General features: G+C 42.1%; 1 protein-coding gene across 3 annotated transcripts in view; it reads left to right on the top strand.

Moving 5' to 3' along the window:
- LOC122811577 (butyrophilin-like protein 9) overlaps positions 1–24758 on the top strand; it is a 1542349-nt gene that overhangs the window by 270738 nt on the left and 1246853 nt on the right. For 2 of the 3 annotated variants that reach the window (XM_044083503.1, XM_044083504.1), the window contains one exon: positions 7039–7398. The exons of the other annotated variant lie outside the window; for it this stretch is intronic. In XM_044083503.1, coding sequence (XP_043939438.1) covers positions 7039–7398 — 360 coding nt within the window. The remainder of the gene's footprint in view (positions 1–7038; positions 7399–24758) is intronic. 3 annotated transcript variants of the gene reach the window in all.

Here is a 24758-nt window from a genome sequence, read left to right as displayed (position 1 = left end):
GGCATAACTAGTAAACCTGTGACAGCCTTTCCCAGCAGTGTGTGTGTGTGTGTGTGTGTGTGTGTGTGTGTAAATAAAACCTCTCAGTGCATGTCAGCTACTTGGACATGGACAATGAATCACTGGTTGGACAGAGCGGGTGCTAGAGGTCTTGGCTTGGCCACTCAGCTGACATTTCAACTCTATAGCTGTGACAGTGGGAAGTCTTATTGGGGATCTTGAGAAAGAGGGAGAAATGAGCCCTGGACTGTCTGTGGTCTCTTTGTGCTATTAGGGGAAATGGCACTTGATGCAGAGAGCTGCATCTGGAAATACTGTGTGTGTACTTGTTCTGCTAGTGAACGTCCCCCACTCTTGCCAGTGGTGAGGATTGAGGCTCCTTTATTTCTGATCTAGTGGAGTGTTATCACAACTGTTTTGGAGGCCGGTGAGGATCTGGCTGGCAGCATGTCCAAAGAGGCCTTGCAGGTGTCCGTCTAGGACGTTCAGAGGGAACCAGGGTTGATTTTTTTTTCTGAGGGGCCTAGGGGAGTTCTTCATTTTTTTACTAGGGGTAGAAGTTCCTGCTACGATTCTCGACTGTTGTCCTGGATCTGAGCCTTTTCAGTATGTTCCCTTAAAAAGAAACAAAAAATTAAACATGTTTCTTCTGCTTCTAGGGAATCCACAAAGTGAGTGGCAGGCTTTTACTCAGCGGTTATTTTCTGCCTTAATGTCCTTAAAGCCTCCTTATGGGGTTTTGGTTCCTGCTTTTCCTTGGTCCTCTACTCCTCATCAAAGGCATAGAGACCAGGATTCTTCTGAGGATGAGTTGGATTCTGCTGATGAATCCATACCTTTTTCTACTCAGATTCCTTCTCCTTTGGGCTAAGAGTCAGAGGAGGAGGAATCTATTAGTCTTGATGTTCCTTTGGAGGAAATTTCCTTTGGGGACATACTCTAGGATGATGGATTTTTTAAGTGGGATTGTACTTGGGTCTCTGATAGCCATAAAAGGTACTATGAGTTGTTGCAGTTGGACTCTCCCAAACCTGTGGCTATTCCTCCTGTCTTGGCTGCCTTACTAGATGCTTTCTCCAATGTCTTTCAGACGCCTTCTTCCCTCTTGCTCCCAAGAGGCCTGATAGGTTTTATAAGGTTCCTGAGGATTGTTCTTTTTTATATAAATGTCTTGCTGATGACACTTCGATTAGTGTCCTTAGCCTCTGATAAGCCATCTCAATTGCTTCCTTTCTCCCAAGTTATTGCCTTTGACAAGGACAGCAGAACTATGGACAGGCTGGGCAAAAGGGTTTACACTTCTGCTACCCTAGCTTTTAGGGCTTTTAATTTTCAGACCCATATGTCTAGGTTTGTGTTGGCTCTTCTTTCTTAAGCCTGTCAACTTATTTCTGATTTTCCAGACTCTGAGGGCAAAACTTCTGCTTTCCTTGCTAGGGACTTCCTCTCAAGTTGCTCGTCATTCTGTTAAGTGTAGTTATGATGTGCATATGTCTAGGTTTGTGTTGGCTCTTCTTTCTTAAGCCTGTCAACTTATTTCTGATTTTCCAGACTCTGAGGGTAAAACTTCTGCTTTCCTTGCTAGGGACTTCCTCTCAAGTTGGTCGTCATTCTGTTAAGTGTAGTTATGATGTGCCGATACCACTTCTGGGGCTGCTGTTTTTGGTTATTTTTTAAGGCGGTATTCTTAGCTTAGGCTTCAACCTCTACATAATGTTAAAGCTGAGCTGGTGGATGCTTCTCTGGATTCTAAACTTTTGTTTGGGGAAGCTGCTACTGGTTTTAATCCCTTCAGGATAAGGGTAAGGCCATATGGGAACTTGAACATGTTTGTTTCTCCTGTGCCTAAATTTCAGAGAAACTGCCCTGCTAAGCCTGCCTTTGTTCATAGGCAATAACGTCCTTCTACTAAAGGTATGAAGAGTGGCAGACTGACTCCTCTTACTAAGGCTACTCAATTTTTGAGGACTCCAAAACTTTCCTTTCTGGACAAACCAGGTGCTGTGTAACTATCCATGCTGTCACTAAGGGTCCCTTCCAAGCCACATTCCTCTTTCTATTCCGGTTTGGCTTCAGATAAGATTCTTGGGTTCTGTTGATCACTTGTCAAGGGTACTTCTTTGTGGAAATCCCATCCTCTGTTTATGAACATTCCTCAGCCTCCTTGGGAACATCTTCCTTTTTTACCAGAGATTCTTCAAGATCTCTTGTCTTAAGGTGGTATTCAAGAGGTGCCTCTGTTCCAAAGTGGGAGTGGGTTCTACTCCTGACTGTTTCTAGTGCCCAGAAAAGAGGACACTTGGATACCTTTTCTAGACCTCTCTCATCTAAACACTTTTCTAAAGGTGCCTTCCTTTTGGATGTTGTCCCTTCAGATTCTGTTTCCTCTCTTGGTCCCTCTGGTATATATGGTGTCTCTCAATCTCAAGGATCCTTATCTCCATATTCCAATCCATCCTCTTTTCGGGAAGTTTTTACATTTCTTTGTTGCTTCCTGGCATTTTCATTTCTCTGTTTTGCCCTTTGGCCTTTCTACTGCTCCAAGGGTGTTGACCAAATGCCTTGCTCCTGTTATTGCCTTTTGCAGACTTCAAGGAATCCAAATATTCCCTTACTTGGACAACCTGTTGATTCAGGCAATCCTCTCTAGAGACCCTTATGCAAAATCTTCATTTTGTCGTATCCCTTCTTCACAGCCTGGGGTTCACTATCAATTTCAAAAAGTGTTCTCTGACTCCTCCTCAAGATCATGTTTTTCTCGATTGCAGGATTCAGACTGTGCCAATGCTTGCATCACTGCCTCCTCCAAAGTCCTTAGCACTCACTTCTTTCTTTCACACTCTTCTTCTGGTTTCCATTACCGTCAGGGAGTTTCTGAGAGTTCTGGGCTTCGTGGCATCCACCATGCTCCTGTTGGCCAAACTTCATATGAGAAAGTTTCAGTAGTTTCTGAAATCAGTGTGGCTTCAGCACGCTCTTCGTCTAGAATTTGTAGTCCCTTTTCTTCCTTACCTCACACACAAACTTCTCTGGTGGATTCAGCAGTTGTCTCTGAATCCAAGGATCTCTTTTCATCCCTCTCTTCCCTTGTGTGAGTTATTCCCAGACGCCTCAGACATGGGATGGGGGTGACTTTGGGCTCCCTAAAGGTACGGGGGGGGGTGTGGTCGCCTTGTCAGCAGAAGGAGCACATCAGTGTCAGAGATGAGAGCTCTTATGCTGCCTCTTCAGGCTTTTAAGTCCCTGTCTTCTCCAGGGCCTCTCAAGGTATTCACAGACAATGCTACAGTGATGTGGTCTATCAACAAACAGGGAGGAATGAAATGTTATCTTCTTTGCTGGTTGGCACTTCTGGTGTGGGATCTTGCTGTCAAGTGACTGTTCAAGCAGTTTATATCCCTTCCATTCAGAACATTGTGGCAGACGCTCTGAACAGGTCCTTAACTCAGTCCCATGAATGTATGCTTCACAGGGATGTGTTTCTGGACATTATCCACCAGTGGGGTAATCGTCAAGTAGATCTATTTGCCTCCTCTCTGAACAGAAAACTTCCTTTGTTTTGTACCAGAGTCCCAGGTCCTCTGTTATGGAAGGTGGATGCCCCCTCATCCTCTTGGAAGGGGATGTTTCTTTATGCATTCGCTTCCCTTCTTATTTCGAAAGTCCTGTTCAAAATTCAACAGAATGCTCCGAAAATCTTGTTGGTGACTCCCTTTTGGCCATGACAGCACTGGTTCTCTCGTCTGCATCTAGCCTGGGGGAATCATCACAAGTTACCTTAGAGGGTGGATCTAATCACACAAGACAATGGTCTCTTGTACATCCCCACCGGCCCACACTTCCACTGACACTGGGTGCTAGGGTTTTGATTCCTCATAAACACATTTTTTTCTGAGGACGTGCTGCATATCCTGCAGTAGGCCAGGAAAACTTCAAATAAGAAATCCTACTTATCCAAATGAAAGAAGTTTTCTTTTTGGTGTCTCCGTTGTAACCTGGACCCACTTACTGTGGATGCTTCTTTGGTTCTTTCATTTGTGAGTTGCTCAGTGCTAGGCTATCTCTGCTTGTCTGCCTTTTTTCCTCCTTTAGCTGCTGGATTTGAAGTGAAACAATTTGTTAAATGCATCCTTGATATTAGATCTCCCAGGAAGCCTGTTCCTTCTCCCTAGGATCTTGATTTTGTTTTGGAGAAGTTAACACAGGCTCCCTTTGAGCCTGCTGTTTCAGCTTCCTTGCAACATTATTCCTGGGGTACTGTTCTTTTGTTGGTGCTTACTCTGCCAGATGGGTGTCTGAGTTGCAGGTTCTTAATGGCTTGTCCTCTTTTTTTTATTATTTTTCATGAGGCAGTGTGTCCTTCTGCACTAGCTCTTCTTTTATGCTGAAGGTGGTTAATGAGCTAGCTCTTAAACAGTTTATTAATCTGCCTACTTTTTTCCCCTCTCCGCATACTGACAGTGAGAGGGTGCTGCATACTTTGGACATGCATAGGCAACTTACTTTATTTGGATATGACCAAGGCTATCAGAAAATCTAATCAGTTATTTGTTTCGTTTCATCCTAGATCTTTGGGGCTTGCTGTATCCAAGCAGACTATTTCTTCTTGGATTTCTAAGGCTATTTCCTTTTGTTACATTTTCTTGGCAAGAGCTGTCCTTTTCCAGTGGAGACTCATTCTACTAGAACTGTGGCTTCCTTTGGTGCTTTTTTCAAAGGCTTAGATACTAATTCTTTTCTTCAAGCAGCTACCTGGACTTCTCTGCATACCTTTACCAAGCACTACAAGTTGGATGGTATCTTTAGAACTACAGCTGGTTTTGCTAGCTCAGTTCTTCATGTTTTTTATGGGATTCTTCTGCCCCTGCCTCCTCCCTAGTTCCTTTTGAGCTTTGGCACTCTCCCATATAGTTAAGAACACTGCAGCAGTAAATGTAAGGGCATAGTACTGTTGTGCAAAATCTTACTGGAACCGTAGATGTCCTTGCCTTCACTGCTGCAGTATTCACACCTTCACTCCATCTCCCTAGTTCTTTACCTTCCTGGATGTACATGTTACCTCTTGGGTTCCTTGGACTGGTGTTCCTTCTGGGGCAATCAGTTCCGTTTTTGGTAAGCCTGCATATCACCTTTATACCGTACATTACGCAGGGTGCATATGGTGACGTTCAGCTTACCTTTTAAATTCAGAAGTCTTTGGAAGACTGACTGGATGTCGGGCTTTTGTGACAGAGAAACCATTATAGTTAAGAATGCTGCAGAAGTGAAGGGAAGGACATTTACAGTTATGGTAAGATTTTACATAACTTACTTTCCTCCTTTTCTCATTTGGCCAGGAGCAATCACCACAAGTTATCTGACCGTGTGTATTTTCTCACACATGACAAGGGATCTCTTGTCCTTTCTCACCTGTCCACTTTTCAAATGACACTGTGGATAATAGGGTTTTGATCCTTTTAGGCAACTCCTTTCTGAGGACATGCTTTGGGCTCTACAGGAGGTCAGGAAATCAACTACCAGCAAATCATATATATCCAAATGGAAAAGATTTTGTCTTGTGCCTCTCTCGCTATCAAGATCCACATCTGTGGAGGTTTGTCTGGTTCTCTCTTTTTTGTGTGATCTGCTCCATGCTGAGTTGGCATATTCTTCAATTAAAGCACACCTGTCAGCAATTTCTGTTTGTTTGCCCTTGAATCCTCCTTTGGGCCTGTAGGTTTGAAGTCAAGCAGTATCTTAAAAAGTGTCCTTCATATCAGGCCTGAAGCCTATTCCACCTTCTTGTAACCTCACTTTTGTACTTGAAGAACTGACCCAGGCTTCTTTTGTGCCTGCGTCTTCAGCTCCCTTACAACATTGTACTTGGAAGAGTGTTTGCTTTCTTTTGGCTCTTACTTCTGTCAAGAGTGTGTCTGTGCTTCAGGCTCTTGTGATTATTCCTACTTTTTTAGTTTTTCATAGAGACAGGGTGTTTTATGCCCAAGGTGGTCATTAAGTTTTTTCCTGCAAGCGAGAATGTTTTACACACCTTGAATTTGCACAGACAGCTCAGATATTTAGATGAAACTAAAATTATTTGCAAATCTGAACAGATTTTTGTTTCTTTTCATTTCAGTACTTTGTGTTTGGCTGTTTCTAAATAAACCATCTCCTCCTGGCTTTCTAAGGCATTTCTTTTTGTTATTCTTTTCATGGCAGATGTCTTTTCCTTTGCAGTAAAGGCACATTCTACTTGGGTAATTGCCTGCTCTGGTGCCTTTTTCAAGGGTTTGGATGCCAGTTCTAGTCTTGAGGCACTACTTGGTGCTCCTTTCACTAAACATTACAAGCTGGATATTATGGACCAGGACAGGATTTTACAGGGCAATACTGCATGGGTTTATCGAGGGCTGTTCTGTGCCTTCTGCCTCCCTGGCTTCGTCTTAAGCTCTTGTACTCTCCCATATGTGAAGAATACTGCAACAGTGATATGGAAGGACATAGTACAGTTGTGCAAAATCTTACCATAGCAGTAGATGTCCTTCTCTTCACTGTTGCAGTATTCGGTCCCTCCTTCCTTCCCCCTCTGTCCTAGCTGTTGTCCTGCATTTTTGTTACCCTGCTGACCGAGGGGTCCCTCATCCTTTTTCCTTCTGGGTGCACATTTCTCCTTTGTCCCCGAGGCTATTCTGCTCCTCCTGGGTCTTTTTTGGTTCTGAATGTTTGTGTCTGTATGTCACCTTTATGCCTTGTGTGTGGAGTGTACATGTGACATACAACACCTAAAAGCTTTGATATACTGGCCAGATGTTGGGCTATCCTTGGCAGGAGATCCTATAGGTGAGGAATACTGCAACAGTGAAGATCTACTATTATGGTAACATTTTACTCGGCTGTACCTTTTCACGGATTAAGTAGACATTCATTAACTGTGTGCTGATGACAAAATGGGCTTTGAAGTAAAATAAAAAAAATGTGGTGAATTCAGTAGTGACCAGCTGACTTTATTTTCAAACAAACTCTTCAAAATATTGTTCTTGCGTTTTTTTCTTTCCTTAGTTCTAGTTTCATCATTCAGCATTGTCGTACCAGATGCATCTGTCACTGCTGCCTTAGGTTCTGACGTAATTCTGCAGTTCAAGATGATTCCAAGTGTCGCTGTTGAGGACATAACAGAAATTAAATGGACTAATTTACAGTTGGGCAAGACAGTTAATTATTATTCAAATAAGCAAGAACAGATTGATAAACCAGATGAGACGTACGTCAACAGATCTGAGATACTGAAAGATGCAATTTCAAACGGCAATCTTTCTGTTATACTGAAGAGAGTCACTACTTCTGATGAGGGCAAATACAGATGTTTTGCACAAATAGGAGACTATTTAGACTCAGCAACTGTTGTACTACAAGTTTCTGGTAAGTTAATTTGTGCATTGAATCGTATTTTATTGCAAGTCTTCAGTTTATGATGTTAAAAAGCCCAGTTCACCTTTTGCTCTTTTTTATTTATTTATACATACACTGCAGAAAAACTGCAGACTATATGAAAGTATGTATTTTGTTATGTGCATGCATGTTTGGTAAGTGCTGCACTGATATCTGTATGCATGCAAAGGACAATCATTGGCATATGGAGTAGAGAATAGGTTTGGCAAGCCAAGAACTGGGTCTTGCCAAGCAATCTTCTTGGATCCATGAGCCAAAACATGAACACCACAGATTAGTGAAAACATTATTTTAAGTAGCTTTAAATTTCCAGTTGCGCAGCATCTGGCAGATTTGGCCAACCAGACATACTTTGATCATAAGTGGTTTGACCTTGGCTCTCAATGACAAGCAGGTGATGAACCAAGCTAGAACTAAAGCTCCAGTCCAAACTGAGCTGGATTTAGCTTGCATATCTCTAGTGAACTGTGAACTTTCAGGATTGGACAGTGGAGCAGACGAAAATCTGTTAGGCCATCAGCCACCAGACCACAAAAGAAAGTTAGACTGAGGATTTTAAAGGTTGGTAGCAGCATCCACCAGACCATCAAAGGTGGTGTTAGGTTGAGGATTTTAAAGGTAGGGGCCTGTCCCTTATGAACAGGACTGGCATTTTTGTTAATCAAAAGTGGTGGTTGGCAAGAACCAGCCACAAGTAGGTCAGCGAGTGCTGCTGGAGCAGTGCCTTTGTTTTGGATTCTGCTTTCTGTTTGTAGGACCTTGAAGGTACTTGAAACTTATTTGAGGTTAATAACCCATCGCTCCTTAAACTGCAGATGATTAGAAGTTTGACACTCCACTTATCCAAAGATCAAGTGTGCAGCGATGATAAAACTGCCATATAATGAACACTGTTTATTTCTCATGTTGGTGATTGTTTTGAAGTGAACTCAGTAGAGTCTGAATCAGTGCAATTCTTAGTCACCTGTACCTAGAAGACCTTACCTTGAAGGGGCAAGGAAAAGGATACTATTTTGTGAAAATCCTGTGACATGCCCTGTTGTCTTTCATTTTATCAATGCCTGGGTTTCTGAATATACATAAGGAAGCACTTCAAATTGTTAAAGCTTAGGCATTTTAATTGTTTTTTTTAATAATAAAGTATTTATGTTTACATAAAAAAGAGAAATACACTCAAGATAAATAAACCGCTGGAAATAAAAATGAAATTGTGTAACAGCAAACACCAGCAGAATAAAACAGTGCCAAGAATTATAAAAAAAAAAAGTTTATTCGCTCATAAAATTAAAAATGTAAGCGCTTTCACATCTGCTTCATCAGATATTGTACAGAAAATGAATGAACTAGCATGCTTGTATATGCAAACATTAATCAAAGTGAAACAGGTTGAACCAATCACTTGAAGCATTATATTAAACCAAGCATAAATATTGTATATGCATAATAAAAAACAAACTAATAGAACAACCTGTTTAGGAAATAAAATCACTCAAGCATTGCTGAAAAATGTGTCGATACACTTTCAGTACTGATCCAGCACTGATCTGTTTAAAGCTAGTACTATAAAAAGTAATATAAAATAATGCAGCAATATACATATAATATATATAAGAAATGTCCATAAATAGAAAATGTATATAATGGCATCATATATATTTTAATAACACTCAGCAGTTATCACTTTCTAAGGCTTTGTCCCTTTAGAATAGGTCTTAATGGGACTTTTTCATTAAGACCACTGCCCTGAACTGCTCTTAACCTAATCATCCAGTTGATCTCGTTTCAGTAAGGTTTCTAATATCACTACCTCAGATACTGGGGTTTATCCTCACTGCCATGATCTGCTCTTAACCTAATCATCCAGTTGACCTCCCTCATTTCAGTAAGGTTTCTAATATCACCACCTCGGACACTGGGGTTTATCCTATCAATCACCATGAACTTGAGTGTCTCGCATCAGTGATCATAACATGTTTGGACAAGGCATTGTTGGCAGAAGCACAATGGATACTGTATAAATGCTCCCTAATCCTGTCTTTAGAGGTCTATCCATCTTGCCTACATAAAGTGCTTGGCAGACCATGCAGCTGGCAAAGTAGACCACATGTGGAGTCAGACAGGTTGCGTGCACCTTAAAATCAAACCTACGTCCAAAACCCACTACTGTCTACATAGTTACAAAAATTAGATTCTCCATATGCCAATGTACTGGTTCTGCACTCTTGTTTGTGATTTTATTTCCTATATAGCTTGTTTTATTAGTTTGTTTTTTATTATGCATATGCTATATTTATACTTGGTTTAATATAATGCTTCAAGTGATTAGTTCAACCTATTTGCCTCACTTTGATTGATGTTTGCATATATAAGCATGCTAGTTCATTCATTCATTTTCTGTAGAAGGTATGATGAAGCAGATGTGAAAGCGCTTACCTTTTTAATTTTATGAGTGAATAAACTTTTTTTATAACTCCTGGCACTGTTTTATTCTGCTGGTGTTTGCTGTTACACATTTTCGTTTTTATTTCTTTTTATATTACTAAGCCAGACAATTTTATTTTGTTTTATTATTTAGTGGTTGATTTTACTTGTTTTGTATGTGAGGATGTTCTTCTCTTACTGTAATACATAGCCTTTCTTTTTACTGTTCCAAGCAATGAAGAGATCACACCAATGGACAATTTTAGAAAGAAGGTCTTTGTTTTCTGCTACTCTGGGGGTAGTGTCTAAGAAGGAACTCTTAAGTACATGGAGGATTTAACACAGGTAATTCAGTATCCTGCTCTTTAAGGCAAAGTGACTGAGCTGCCTCAAATTGTACGCAAGGTAATGTTATGAGTCCGTTATTGTGAGCTTTAAGGCAATTGCTTCAGTTACTGTTCTCCACAAGCTTGCATGGCTGAAGACTTGGTCCTTACTCGAGGATTTAAACACACAGCAACTTGATGTCCCTTTAGAAGATTATTTAGTTAGTCTCCATGTAAAAAAAAAAAAAAAAAAAAAAAAAAAGATTTGAAATAACTGGAAGAAAAAAAAACACCAGAGACAAAAATCAGTCTTCAGTCCCCAAATATAATATAAATGGCATCCCTGCATGTGGTCATACTCAAATTGTCAGTCTCTAACTCCTTGATCCCACTTTTAAATATTTAATTTCCCCTACCATCTGAGAGATCACAGGTGCTTCTCCTGTCCTCATGGTTGTGCCACCATGGTGTTAGTGTACATCAGTCAGGGGAATATGAAAAGTGAAGACCCAAGCGCAAGGAGCAAAGCCACTTCTAAAATCAGTGTTTAACATTTTATTCCCAGGAAGTGTTTGATCGTTTGTGATTCGGTAGTTTGCATTCATGGTGGAGCTATAGAAACTATCCTTCTAAATCCAGGCCCCTTTTATACAGAGAGCAAGAGCAAGGGCTTAGAAAACCAGAACAGAAAGAAAACATTGTTATTGAATTATCACATGTGACATAGGCAAACATATTTGTATAAAAGTAAACAAACCATATTAACAAGTTCACATTTACAAACATTATACATCACATATATTGCTGTATACCATATAATCAAAGCAACATTCTCTTAAACCTCATTCCTCCTGTAAAAAAAATGTCTGCATTTATTTCCATAATTTCTATTTTTCCTATGCAAGTTACTTCCCTTTTCTAAAGGTCCCACTTCCTGTTCTTTTATATCTACTACAATATTTACTACTTCAAATATATAGCTGGTTTAGACTGTGATTTCCATTTTCTAGTAATTGCTTTTTCAGCAGGCACCAGAATTAAACTTAAGGCCTTATGTGTCTAGGCAACGGAGTTCCTGTATACCAGCTAAGAAAATAATTTCCTTAGTTAACACTCGTTTATTCTCCCAGTATTTCTGACAAAGTACTCTGTAGGGATTTTTTTAAAGTCTGCCAACTCAGTGCACTCCGAGAATATATGCTGCCAAGTACCTCTTTCTTCCCTATTACACCTCCAACATTTGCCATCTACCTGAGGAAACCTTTTTTGGAGTCTGCTTGGAGTATAAAGATATCTGTGCAAAGACTTCCAGGCAAAAATCCTAATTTTTTTAGATTTTGTTGCATATTTGGGCGATACATATGTCCTACCATTGTTTCTTTGTGAACTGGTTATCTAATATCTTTTCCCAACTTTTTCTGACTTCCTCTGATTGATTCTGATATTTATTGTGCAATGTTTATATGGCCTACTAATATAGCAATAACCCACACCTGGGTGTGGGTAATGCTGGATTTACCCACGGTTGGTATGGTTTGGTCACGAGGGCGAATCCAGCATTACCCACACCCAGAAGTGGGTTATTGTTATTATACAATGACATTATTTAAGAAAAAAAATAATTACTTTTCTTAAATAATGGCATTGTATAATGCCTCCTTGCTGCCCTTCCGCAGCTGTCTGGTATTCTGCGGCAGTTCTGATGTACTGCGCATGCGTACTCCTACACAGTACATCAGAGCTGTGGGCAAAAGCAATGGAGAAAGCAAGATCTTTGTTGCTTTTTACAAAGTGTTTCGCTATGTTAAATGGGTTTAACATAGCGAGACAGCTTTAAGATAAGCAACGGAAATCTCCGTTGCTTATTTTAAAGCTGTCTTGCTATGTTAAACCCATTTAACATAGCGAGACAGTTTTGAAAAAAGCAACGGAGAAAGCAAGATCTCTGTTGCTTTTTACAAACTGTTTCGCTATGCTAAATGGGTTTAACATAGCGAGACAGCTTTAAAAAAAGAAACAGAGAATCTGCGTTGCTTTTTTTAAAGCTGTCTCGCTATGTTAAACTCGTTTAACCTAGCGAGACAGTGTTGCTGTAAGAGTTATAGTAATGGAAAAAGTCTGGGTGACTGGACCTTTTTCCATTACTATAACTCGGATTTACAACATGCACGCTGCCAATTAGCATGCACGTTTTTGAATATTAATGGGGGGTCGTTGTATAATTATCCTTTTTTAACAGCAGCTTCTGTTCTAGATTAATTTGAAAACTCAGTTGTCGTAGGTATTTCATTTAGGATTCCCCTGTCCCTTTCTCTTTGTGTGTACTGTATTAATCAAAAACAGAAATATTTTTAAGAATTTTCATTGTCTGCACACTATGCTGATACTACTAACCTTCAGAAACTGCTGATACTACTAACCTTCAGGAACTTTAATTGGTAAAAGACTGCTGTAATAGTAGTGAACAGAAGCAGTAAAGGTGTGGGTGGGTTACTCTCCCTCTTGGTCAAGGCTGATCACAATTTTTCTGTGCTCAACATAGCATCACATATAATTCTGCCATCTCAGACCAGAAACTTGAATGAGGATTTGATTTTTTTTTCTGCTTAGCTGTGATTCTGCTGTAGAAGTTGACCACCAAAGCCCACGTGGTTGCTGTTAACAGGCCAGCCATTTTTCAAAAAAAAAAAAAATTAATCCATAATCATTAAGCAGATCAGAGAATGCATTAGAAGTTGTGAGCTAATTCATTAACGGTGTGTCTGTTTTGTCTTGAGTAGATCACAGCTGTTAACAGGATTTCTGCACAATCCAAACAATACTGCTGCCTTGCACCATAAAAAGTCAGACTCCAAGTTGACTCTGTTTTCTATTTCCAGTTGTGCTATGGAGGTACAGGCTCCTCAGCTTATGACTTTGTTAGTGGAGGGGGTGGCTACATGTCATCTAGTGACTGCTGGGTTGATTTTGTCTTCGGAGTAGTCAGCAAGAAGACATGTCGCAGACAGATGAAAGGAATCATTGCCATATATAGGAAGTGTATAACAAAACACAAGTGTAGGATGTGATAATAGATAAGATCCTTCTACAAACATACAAAACTCCACCACACCTCGTTTGTGTATGACTGTTACATTCCATGTCCAGAGGTTAGCTTTACGATCTCTATTTTGTTGCATTTGTAACTGTGCCTTGACAAAAGTGCAGGTATGTCTATGTAAAAAAAAAAAAAAAAAAAAGCGGAGGAAGGGCTGCCACTGCACTAATGTAGTAATGATGGGAAGGAGACCAGTATGCCATTGGTGGTCAGCAACTCCTTTTCTTTGCACGTGACAGTCTGATGATGTAGTTTGCTCAGAGTAGTACAGACATGAGCAGTCACCCACTGGCATCAGTCTTCCTTACCTCTCATTCTCCTTCACATGTCCCTTCTCAAAGGCAGATGGTACCCTGATAATCGCATCACTTAACAGTGCAGTTCAAGAACTGATGTATTCCGGCACTGAGCTGTGAGGTTTCTTGGTGTCCACTGCTGCACATAGGTGTCCAGCAAATGTACCAGAAAGAAAATGCTCAAAATACAGCATAGGTGCAGGGCCAAAAAGCAATGTCAGTCCATAAGAACGTCCAGCACTCCACTCCGTAATTGTATGATTATTTTTTAATGTAAGATGTTCGTGTTTCACTGTTGCAGTCATCACTGTAGGGTTCTCCCCTGCCGGCAGGCAGTCCTCGGTCGGCCAGAATCCCAAAGTCTGGGTCCGGCGTCGGCTGCTCAGCGATGCTCCCTGACTTCAGTGTGCCAGGAGTACAAAGCTGGCAGCCAACGCCCTGTTCTCCAGTCTTTCTTGCCGTGCGGTGAAAGCTGTTCGCAAGTGCCGGTCGGCTGACTCCTGACAAATTTTTTTTACGTACTTCAGTCCGAAGACTTACTTCTTCTACTCAAAGCTAAGTACCCCATTGGGGAAACTTTTTTCTTGCTCCAGTCCGATGTCAGAAAAAGTTAATAATTGTATTTCTTGTGGGAAGCAAGTACCTCATAAGGATTTCCATTCTTACTGTATTCCTTGCTTAGACCCTGACCACGACGTAGCTAGTTGCCGGTTTTGTGCTAGATTTAATCAGTGTGCGATTAAACGAAGGTACGATTTTTCTTTTCATTATTTCGGTAGGCGATTTAATTGCAAAATGTCGTCGGACACGCTTCCGACTACCGGAGTTCACAAACGACGCAAGGATAAAGACAGGCCTCCGAGGTCCAAAACAGACGACGTTTTACAAGCAGAGCCAGCTTCAGGTTCGGCCGTCGTCAGTGAGGTGCTTTTGCAGCCCCTGTCGTCGGCCATTTTGGAACCGATGGCCGAAACGGACTCCCACGAGGAGCCAACTAGGCCTTTCAGTATTTCAGTTGCAGGACCTTCGGACTATGCTCCTTCGGATGAGTCCGGAGCCGCTGTGCAGGTACCGGCTTCCGAGGGGGTTTTCAGGCCTTCACAGCTTCTGATAAAGGCAAAGACAAAGGCAAAGACTTCTTCCAAAACTTCAGCCCAGGCCTGTTCTGATCTGGGACCCAAGTCCCAAAAACAGTTACTTAAGATGGCGGAGGACTTACTTACCATGATTAGGGGTTCACATCCCCCTCCAGATAAAAGGCCAAGGCAGGAATTGTATTATGACTCTTCTGATCAGGCATCTGTTTGTTCAGTGTCTTCTTCTGACCAGGATTATTCTTTCCCTCCTTATGAGTATTCTGATGCTGAGGAATCCATTCCTTCAGCTTCTCCCCCTGAGGATTTTTCATTTGGGGAAACTTTACACAAAATGAAGGAACATTTTCACTGGGAAGGACAGGAGTACTCTGAATCTAAGAAAAGGCTTAGGGATTTTCTTCTTCTTCCCCAACATAGACCCCTGGCTATTCCTCCTATTTTGGATATTGTGGATGATGCCTTTTCTGAGGCTAACTTAACTCCTGACTCTTTTCCTCCAGCTCCTGCTAAGCCAGACAGATATTATAGGGTTCCTGATTCTCACCAGTTCTTATACAAGAATCCTACTGCTGATCTGGAAACCATTTCTCAGGGCCCTAAGGGGGTTAAGGCTGCCTCTGCCAAAAACCCCATTCCCACAGATAAGGATTCCAGAGCTTTAGAGAGATGGGGCAAAAAAGTGTACACTTCTGCAACTTTATCTATTAGGGCTTTAAACTGTCAATTTCATATGCTAAAATACCAGCAATTTCTACTGTCTGTTTTGAAACAAAAGCTAGCTTCCATTTCCGCTTGTGCAGAATATAAGGAATTACATGATTTAATGCATGCCACTGAACAAGTAGGGGAAGCATGGTTTACACTGTGGTTTTGATGCCTTGGAGGCTTCTTGTAGGGCTGCTGCCTCTGGCACAGTCATTAGAAGACATGCTTGGTTAAAGGAACAAAACTTGCCGGATCAAGTGAAAGCTAAGTTACTGGATGCTCCAGTTCATTATAATGTTTTGTTTGGATCTAAGGCTGAAAAGGTGATGAATATGGAGGACAAGGCAAAATCCATGCAAATGGTTAAGGATTTTTTACAAGTACAGCCCCCCAGATTTAGTAGGAATTGGCCAACTAAAAATTGGTCCTTTCCCAATTCAGACAGGCCTCAGAGGGGTAGATACAGACGTTCCAGAGGAAGGCCCCAAACGCAGACCTCCTACAGACCAAGACAGTGGACTGCTTCCACCCCTAGGGGTGGAGAGGACAGACCTCAAGCTCATAGAAAACAGGCTCAATGACTCCCTCTGCTGGGCTGCAGGAGCTTTTTGCCTGGAAGCCTCTCTCGGAGGAAAACTTTCACTTTTTCACCTAAATTGAACTTGCATAACCCAAGACTAGTGGGTTCTGGATGTGGTTTCAAGAGGTTACAAATTCCATTTTCATACCCTACCAAGACCAAACGGATGGCCGGATCTACCACAACTTCAATGGTTAGAGGCCTTAAACCAGGTGGAAGCCCTCTTGGCTATGAAGGCCATAGAACTGGTTCCACTTTCAGAAATGGGGCAAGGTTTTTACTCAAGGCTCTTTTTAGTCCCCAGAAAGCAAAATTCATTGTGACCTATCCTGGATCTGTCAGTCTTGAACACTTTCCTGGAGATACCAAAATTCAGGATGCTTACTCTGCAGCAGCTACTTCCAATGCTGAGCAAAAATGCATGGCTGGTAACATTGGATTTAAAGGAGGCTTATTTACACATTCCTATCGGACAGGAGTGCAGAAAATACCTCAGGTTCAAGGCCCGATCAAGGCACTATCAATTCTCTGCGCTGCCCTTTGGATTGTCTACTGCGCTCAGGGTCTTCACCAAATGCCTGGCACCAGTAGTAGCTTATTGCAGACTCAAGGGAATTCAAATTTACCCTTATCTGGACGACTGTCTTATTCAAGCAGACCACAAGGATGTCTTATTCCAGCATCTAGAATTTGTTTAGAATCTTCTCAAGTTCCTGGGATTCACTGTGAACATAAAAAAGTCAAATTTGACACCCTCACAACAGATAACTTTTCTGGGTGCTCTTCTAAACACAACAACCCAGATGGCATTTCTGACATCCGAAAAACAATTACAGCTGGCTTCAACTTTCAAAACCTTGGCGTCACTAACTCGGCTATCTGCAAGGAAATTCCTGCAGGCTTTGGGTTACATGGCCTCCTATATCCTTCTCGTACCATATGCAAGACTACATATGAGGAAAATACAGTGGTACCTAAAAAGTGTATGGTCCCAGCATTGTCACAGTCTAGACACACAGATCACCATCCTGCCTTGTCTACAAAACGAATTCCTTTGGTGGACCAAGGCATGTATTCAAAACAAAGGGAAAGCCTTCAGTCTGCCTCCAACCAGCCAGATACTAACCACGGATGCCTCCGAGTACGCATGGGGAGCCCATTTGCAGGGAAAATGTCTGCAGGGCCTTGGGACAAAGGATCAGAAGCACCTGCATATCAATTTAAAGGAAATGTTAGCTGTTCAGAACGCTCTATTGGCCTTCAGGAATCTTCTACAACCAGGACAACTACTGATACGGACAGACAACACCACAGTTATGTGGTACATAAACAAGCAAGGGGGTTCACACTCCTACCCACTTTGCAGACTAGCCATGAATCTATGGAACACAGCTCAAGCTTGCAAAGTGGACCTACAAGCTCAGAATCTACCAGGGAAACAAAACATCCTGGCAGACAGTCTGAGCAGGAACCTGTCAGACCCACACGAATGGATGCTGGACACCGAAATATTCAAGATGATTACAGCAGTCTGGGGATGCCCGCACATAGATCTTTTTGCATCCCCTCTCAATTATCAACTACAGATTTTTTGCAGAACGACATTCCACGAGCTGGCATGGAAAAGTGGATGCACTATCATTCAGTTGGAGAAACCTCTCGAGGTATGCCTTCCCACCTCTACCTCTTCTTCCAAGGGTGTTATTAAAGATCAAGCAGGACAAGCCCAAGATGATAATTTTACTGGCCCCAAATTGGCCTCGACAGTTTTGGTACCCAACACTGAAGAACCTTTCTCAGGAGTCCCCTTGGGTTTTACCTCCAGACTCCAAACCTTTTGTCCCAACACCAGGGTCAGCTTCTGCACTCTCATGTCAAAACTCTCAGCCTGGCTAATCCGGGGTCTATGATTAATTCTCTCCTACCCAAGCAGGTTATGGATGTCATTTTAGAAGCCAGACGCCCTAGCACTAGAAAATCTTAGGCAGGAAAATGGAAAAGATTTTGCACCTGGATGCATGCTCAGGATTCGGATCCTCTTATTCCTAATATTCCTCTGATTTTACTATACCTGACAGACCTATTACATAAGGGTCTCTCCTTCTCTTCCATAAAGATACATGCCTCTGCTATCTCTGCTCATTATAATACAGACCCTCCAATCTTTTCCCACCAGCTCATGAGACAGTTTCTCAGAGGAGCTAAGAATTTAAGGCCCCCTAGATCACCACCCATTCCTGCCTGGGATCTCAACTATGTTTTGGAAAAACTCACCTCCTTTTGAGCCTGCTGCCACATCTGACATCAAGTTTTTATCATGGAAGACAGCCATCCTGTTAGCTCTGACCTCTGCCAGGAGAGTTTCGGAGTTGCAAGCACTCATGGCTGTGGAACCTTATATTATTTTTCACCAAGACAGGGTGTCTTTAAGGACTAATCCTACTTTCATGCCTAAGGTGGTTTCCAAAGTGGCTTTAAATCAAACTATTCACCTGCCAACCTTTTTCCCCAATCCTCAAAATAGGGGGGAAAGGATCTTGCATTCCTTGGATGTACACAGACAACTACGTTTTTACGTGGACAGAACCAAGAACATCAGGAAAACAGAGCAATTGTTTGTTTCTTATGCTTCAAGTTCCCAAGGCAAAGCCATTTCAAAACAGACCATTTCTAAATGGATCGCTCATGGAATCAGATTTTGTTACTCTCACCATGGAAAGCAAATTCCAGGAAGTATTAGGACTCACTGTACCAGGGCTGCTGCTACTTCAGCTGCCTTCCTCAGGGGAGTACCTAACAAAGACATTTTGGAAGCTGCAACTTGGAGTTCGGTGCATACTTTTTCTAAGCACTACAATCTACCTCTCTACTCTAAGTCTAGGGCAGGCTTTGCTTCTGCAGTCTTGCAGGGCCTTTTAGCCGCCCCCTGTAATTTATGACCACCTCCCTTTTCTTCTGCTTTGGGATTCAACACTACAGTGATGACTGCAACAGTGAAACACGATGAATATAGTACAGTTGTGTACACTTACCATAAATGTAGATGTTCGAGTGTCTTCACTGTTGCAGTCTGGGTTACCTCCCTCCTGTCCCCCCTTATTTTTTTTCTTTTGTGTGGTTCCCTTCTTCACCCTTCTTCTGAGGTGTATTTGCAAAGGGTATGGGGTTATACTCATTTTGGAACTCCATCTGGGGCAAAAAAACTGGAGAACATGGCGTCGGCTGCCAGCTTTGTACTCCTGGCGCACTGATGTCAGGGAGCATGGCTGAGCAGCCGACGCCGGACCCAGACTTTGGGATTCTGGCCGACCGAGGACTGCCTGCCAGCAGGGGAGAACCCTACAGTGAAGACACTCAAACATCTACATTTATAGTAAGTGTACACAACTGTACTTTCAGTACATCCAAAAATCTTCACAAAAAGGCAAACTGGATTTGGTGGAAGCCTTCATCAGTGCCAAATATACAGAAAATGGAAGCACAATATGAAAACCGTATATATACAAAATATATGTAGAAAGAGCACACTCCTTTCCCAATCAAACCACAAGGGAATAACACCCCTAACCCAACAATCCAAATATGCTCTCTTTTGTTTAACAAATCATGCCAGCCAAGCTTATTGTCCCTTAAGGCAAATACGATCTACAGCAGTAAATCTAAAAGATGCTGTAGAATGCTGCAAAGTAAAGCATTATATGTCCTCTCATTCCTAATATTGCTTAAATGTTCAAAAATAAATAATTTAAACTGTCTGGATGTCTGTCCTACATAAAAAGCAGAACAACTACATTCAACCAGATAAATAACCCATTCAGAAGTACAAATATTAAAATGAGTATCAAATACATTAGACATATTTGTAGATGAGAATTGTTTTATTTTCATAACATATTTGCAAGCTGTACAATGCAGACAGGGAAAACAAGCCAATAGTGGTATTCCTTCCATAGAATATTGCTTATTGGCTTCAAGGTGAGCTGTTTTTTTTTTTAAATGATTCAAAAAATTCCCAATAGTTTACCACGTCTGTATGTAAAAACAGTGTATTGGCAAAAGTTTGTCCAGCTTATTATAGGGTCATACGTTCATAGGATGTGTACTAGGCTAATAGCCCTGGAGCCTTTACAAGCCTAGCCTGTAGAAGTGCCCTGGCATCATGCCTGCCTGACGTTAGTTCCCAGTGCCTCTATCAAGTAGAGCCACTGGAGTGATCTCGGGGTGAACTTTCTATTTCCCATCCACTCATCAAGATCTCTCTTGAAGAGGGCCAGTGAGGTGCTCTGCTTGACATGTATGAGAGGTCTGTTCCAGAGCATGGGCAGTCCCTGGGTTAAAAACTTGTCCCTCCAGCATGTTCTGTTGATTGTGGTAATGAGGTGAGGTCTCATGTGGTGCAGAGGGATTGGGATTTCTTTAGATGTAGCATTTCTAATAGAGCTGGGTCAGACATGGCTTTGTAAGTCAAGCAGAGATCACCTCTAAGTAGGCGGTATGAGACGAGGAATAGCTGGAGTCTTTTGAGTCTGTCCGTGTAGGACATGTGTTTAATGCTTAGGATCCTCTTCATGATGTACTTCTGTGGCCTTTCCAGCTGTCTAGTGAGGTAGATGCCAAATGGGGCATTATACTCTATGATTGGTCTAATGAGGGAAATGTAGAGAGAGACAGTGACCTCTTTCTTCCTGGATGCAAAACCTTTGTTAATGTGATGTGCCACATAGAACGACTTTCTAGCTAGCGTGGCAATGTGGTGGTCGAAGTAGAGGTTGCTGTCAGTGGGCTCCCATCAATGTGGTAATTAATGGGAACTAAGTTTTTACCAAAGGGGATGACTATGCATTTTTTGGCGTTAAGCTTAAGGTTGTGTTGGCCTGGACTTCTGAGATGTAGATGCCGAACAGGAGAGGATCCAGGACCAATCCCTGTGGGAATCCACTCGTGACTGGCAGGCAGTCTGACTTGGAGTTCGCTGCTTTTACACTGTGTGTTCTATCTGTGAGCCAGTTTGCAACCCACCTAGTGATTTTAGAGGTTGATGCCTAGTTTGAGGTTATCAATAATGCCCGAGTGAGGAATGGTATCAAAGGCCTTAGCCAGATCGAGGTAGGTAGGTTGTATGAAGTGCCTTACCTTCATCCACAGCCCTAGTGACTGACTCAAAGAAGTCAACTAGGTTGAGCAGGCATGATCTTCCTTTCACAAAGCCAAATTGTGTGGTGTCCAGCGTTTGGAGATTTCCTATGTCTTTGTTAATCAGGTCCATGATGATGTGCTCCATAGCTTTACATATCAGACTGTTCAGGCTAATGGGGCAATAATTCCCAGGGTCTGTAGTCACTCGGATGACTGTAACAGTGCGCCATTCAGTAGGGACAAAGCCTGAGGTGAGGCTGTGACTGAACAGGGCAGACAGATGTGGTGCAAGTTCGCATTGCAGTTCATGTAGAACATAGCCAGGGATATTATTGGGTCCCATGGAAGCTGTATTCTTGGCTTTGGACAACGCAGCTTTAACCTGTGCTGCAGTAATGCTAGGTGCCTGGCATTCTTTCTGTATTATGATTGGTCCTGTGGGGGGGGGGCAAAGTTGGCATTGAATCTGTCGGCCAGTATGTTAGCAATATCTGTTGGTTCAGTATAGGAGGTACCATTGTGCAGTAACTCAGAGCAAATCTGGGTATTGCCATGGAGGTTCTTAATATAACTATAGAAGGCATTGATTGTTTTTAGTGTCTGCCATGGTTCAAACTTCATAGCTGGCTTTAGAGAATTTGATGAGGGATCTCAACTGTTTGTTGAGGCTAATAAAGGAGCAGCGACAGCATCAATGTGGTGGTGTACATAAGTTCCACTGTACTGTACTTTGTAGCCATTGCTGATGTCCACTAACCAGCTGAGAAATATTCAAGTTTGACTGAAGATTGTCCTTGTTGACAAGGCATGCCATTTTCAGATCACCCCTTCACCATAGTTATCATCACTCAGTTACATTTGAATCACTTGCAGTAAAGTCAAGAGACAGTATCTGTTCCCATAGAGAGTAACCATGATGCACACTAGCCGAGTATTCTTGAAAGTATTATACTCCAAAGATGTGCAGCAAGGCACCATGGGGAGTGAGGGGAATAATGTTACTTACCTGTACACACCAGATAAACATTGGAAAAGCATGCTGACAAATTATCTGCTATGCTTGCCTTTATATATCAAATACAGTAACATTTTATTGACATTAAACCATCTTTTCCTCAAGTAGATCTCAATGCCTCCTCTTTGAACAGTTAACTTCCTCAGTTCTGTTCCAGAGTCCCAAGTTCTTTAACTTGGAAGGTGGGCACTATGTCTTTTTCTTGAAAGGGAATGTTTCTATATGCCTTTCCTTCCCTTCCTGTTCTTCCAAGAGTCCACAAAATCAAGGACGATTTTGCAAACGTCTTATTAATGACTCCCTTTTGGCCTAGACAGACACAATCTTCATCAAATGCCTTGCTCCTTTTATTGTTTTTTGCAAATTGAGGGGAATATAGATTTTTCCTTTCCTGGATCACCTGCTCATTCAGGCCTCTTCTCCAGAGATTTTGCTTCACCATCTTCACTTTGCAATTTGTCTTCTGCAAAGCCTGCAGTTTACTGTAATTTTTCAAGTGTCATTCCCAACTCCTTCTCAGAATCATGTTTACCTAGGGTGCAGGTTCCACACAATTCCAATGCTGACATCCCTGCCTCCTCCCAAGGCTTTAACACTGATTGTCTTCTTTCATTCCCTTCTTCCTTTGGCTTCTGTTACAGCAAGGGAGTTTCTAAGGGCTCTGGGTTTCCTGGCGTCTATCATTCCTATGCTTCCTCTAGCCAAGCTGCATAGGATAAAGCACCAGTGGTTTCTAACATCAGTTTGGCTGCAACATTGTCATCCTTTAGAGTTTCTAGTTCCTTTTCTTCCATGTCTCAAGCTGGAACTTCATTGGTGGATTCATCAGTTGTCTCTCAACCCAGGGCTTCTTTTTCAACCTCCAGTTCCCTCTCAGGAGCTTTTCACAGATGCCTCAGATATGGGATGGGAGGCCTCTTTGCGTCCTCTGAAAGTGCAGGACCTTAGATCTCTTTGACAAAAGAAAGACCAAATCACTGTCAAGAGATGAGAGCCCTTCTGGCTCTTCAGGCTTTTCATTCTCTCTTCCTTCCAAGGCCCCTCAGGATTCTCGCTGACAATACCACAGTGATGTGGTATATTAACAGGCAAGGGTGGATAAGGTCTCATCTCCTTTGCAGACTAGCTCTTCAGTCTGGGGTCTAGCTGTCCAGTATCGGGTGACCCTTCAGGCAGTTTATATTGCCTCATAGTGGCAGATTCTCTGAGCTGATCCATAACACAATTCCATGAGTGGATGCTTCACAGTTATGTGTTTCTGGGCATTGTCCACAAGAGGAGTACTACTCAAGTAGATCTCTTAGCCTCCTCTCTGAACAGACAGCTCCTGTGTTTTGTACCAGAGTCCCATGTCCTTTGGCTTGAATGGAGGATGCCCTGTCTTTTTCTTGGAAGGGGATGTTTCTTTATGCCTTCCCTCATTTCGAAGATCCTGTTCAAGATAGAGCAGAATGCTCCCAAAATCTTGCTGGTGCCTCCCTTGTGACTGAAACACCATTGGTTCCCTCTTCTTCTGCATTTAGCTAAGGGCAGTCATCACAAGTTACCTCACAGGGTGGATCTACTCGCACAAGACAAGGGATCTCATTCATCCCCACCTGTCCACTCTTCAGCTGACATGGTCAGTAATAGGGTTTTGATCCCCTTCAGACACCTTTTTTCTGAGGACCTGCTTAGGGGTTTGCAGGAGGCCAGGAAACCCACTACTAGAAAATCTTTTGTCCAAATGGAAAAGGTTTTTATCTGGTGACTTTAACGTATCTTGGATCCATTCACTGTGGATGTTCTAAGGTTCTCTTATTTGTGTGAACTGCTCAATGCAAGGTTGGTATATTCTTCTGTTAAAGCCCACCTATCTGGTATTTCTGCTTGTCTGCCTTCAACTTCCCCTTTGGCTTCTAAAAAGAGTTTTTGAAAGGCATTCTTCAAATTAGGTCTCCCAGGAAGCCTTTTTCTCCTTGTTGGGACCTTTAATTTTGTTTTGGAAAAGTTGGCTCAGTTTCCTTTTGAGCCTGCCGCTTCAGCTTCCTTACAGCTTAGTTCTTGGAAGACTGTTCTTTTGACCGTTACCTCTGCCAGATGGGTTTCTGAGCTACAAGCCCTTATGGCCAGTCCTCATTTTTAGATTTCATAGAGACAGGGTGTCTCTTCATACTAATCCTTTTATGCCCAAGGCGGTTAATGAGCTGTCTGTTAATCGGTCTATGTATTTGCTCACTTTTTTCCCTTCTCCACAGTCTGTCAGTGAGAAGGTTCTTCACGCCTTGGATTTGCATAGACAACTCAGATGTTTTATTTGAATAAAACTAAAACCATTCGTAAATCTGAGTATTTTTTTTGTCTCTTTTCATCTTAGGTCATTAGAGTTGGCTGTTTTCAAGCAAACCATTTTTTCTTTGATGTCTAAAGCTATTTCTTTTTGTTACTCTGTTCATGGGAAGAGTCTTCTTTCCTTCTGTTAAGGCTCATTCTACCAGGGGACTGACCTCTTCTGGTGCTTTTTTCAAGGGTTCCGATACTAACTTTATTCTTGAGGCAGCTACCTGGACCTTTGTGGACACACTTACCAAGCACTATAAGTTGGATGTGATTTGTAGGGCTAGAGCTGATTTTGCCAGTGCCATTCTTTGTTTTCTTGAAGGATCTGCTGGCCCTTT

This window comes from Protopterus annectens, chromosome 9.part0 (assembly GCF_019279795.1).
Source record: "Protopterus annectens isolate FY-2018-M chromosome 9.part0, PAN1.0, whole genome shotgun sequence".
NCBI classification, from domain to species: domain Eukaryota; kingdom Metazoa; phylum Chordata; order Ceratodontiformes; family Protopteridae; genus Protopterus; species Protopterus annectens.
Note: the sequence above shows the minus strand (reverse complement) of the source record. Positions and strands in the feature narration are given on the sequence as shown.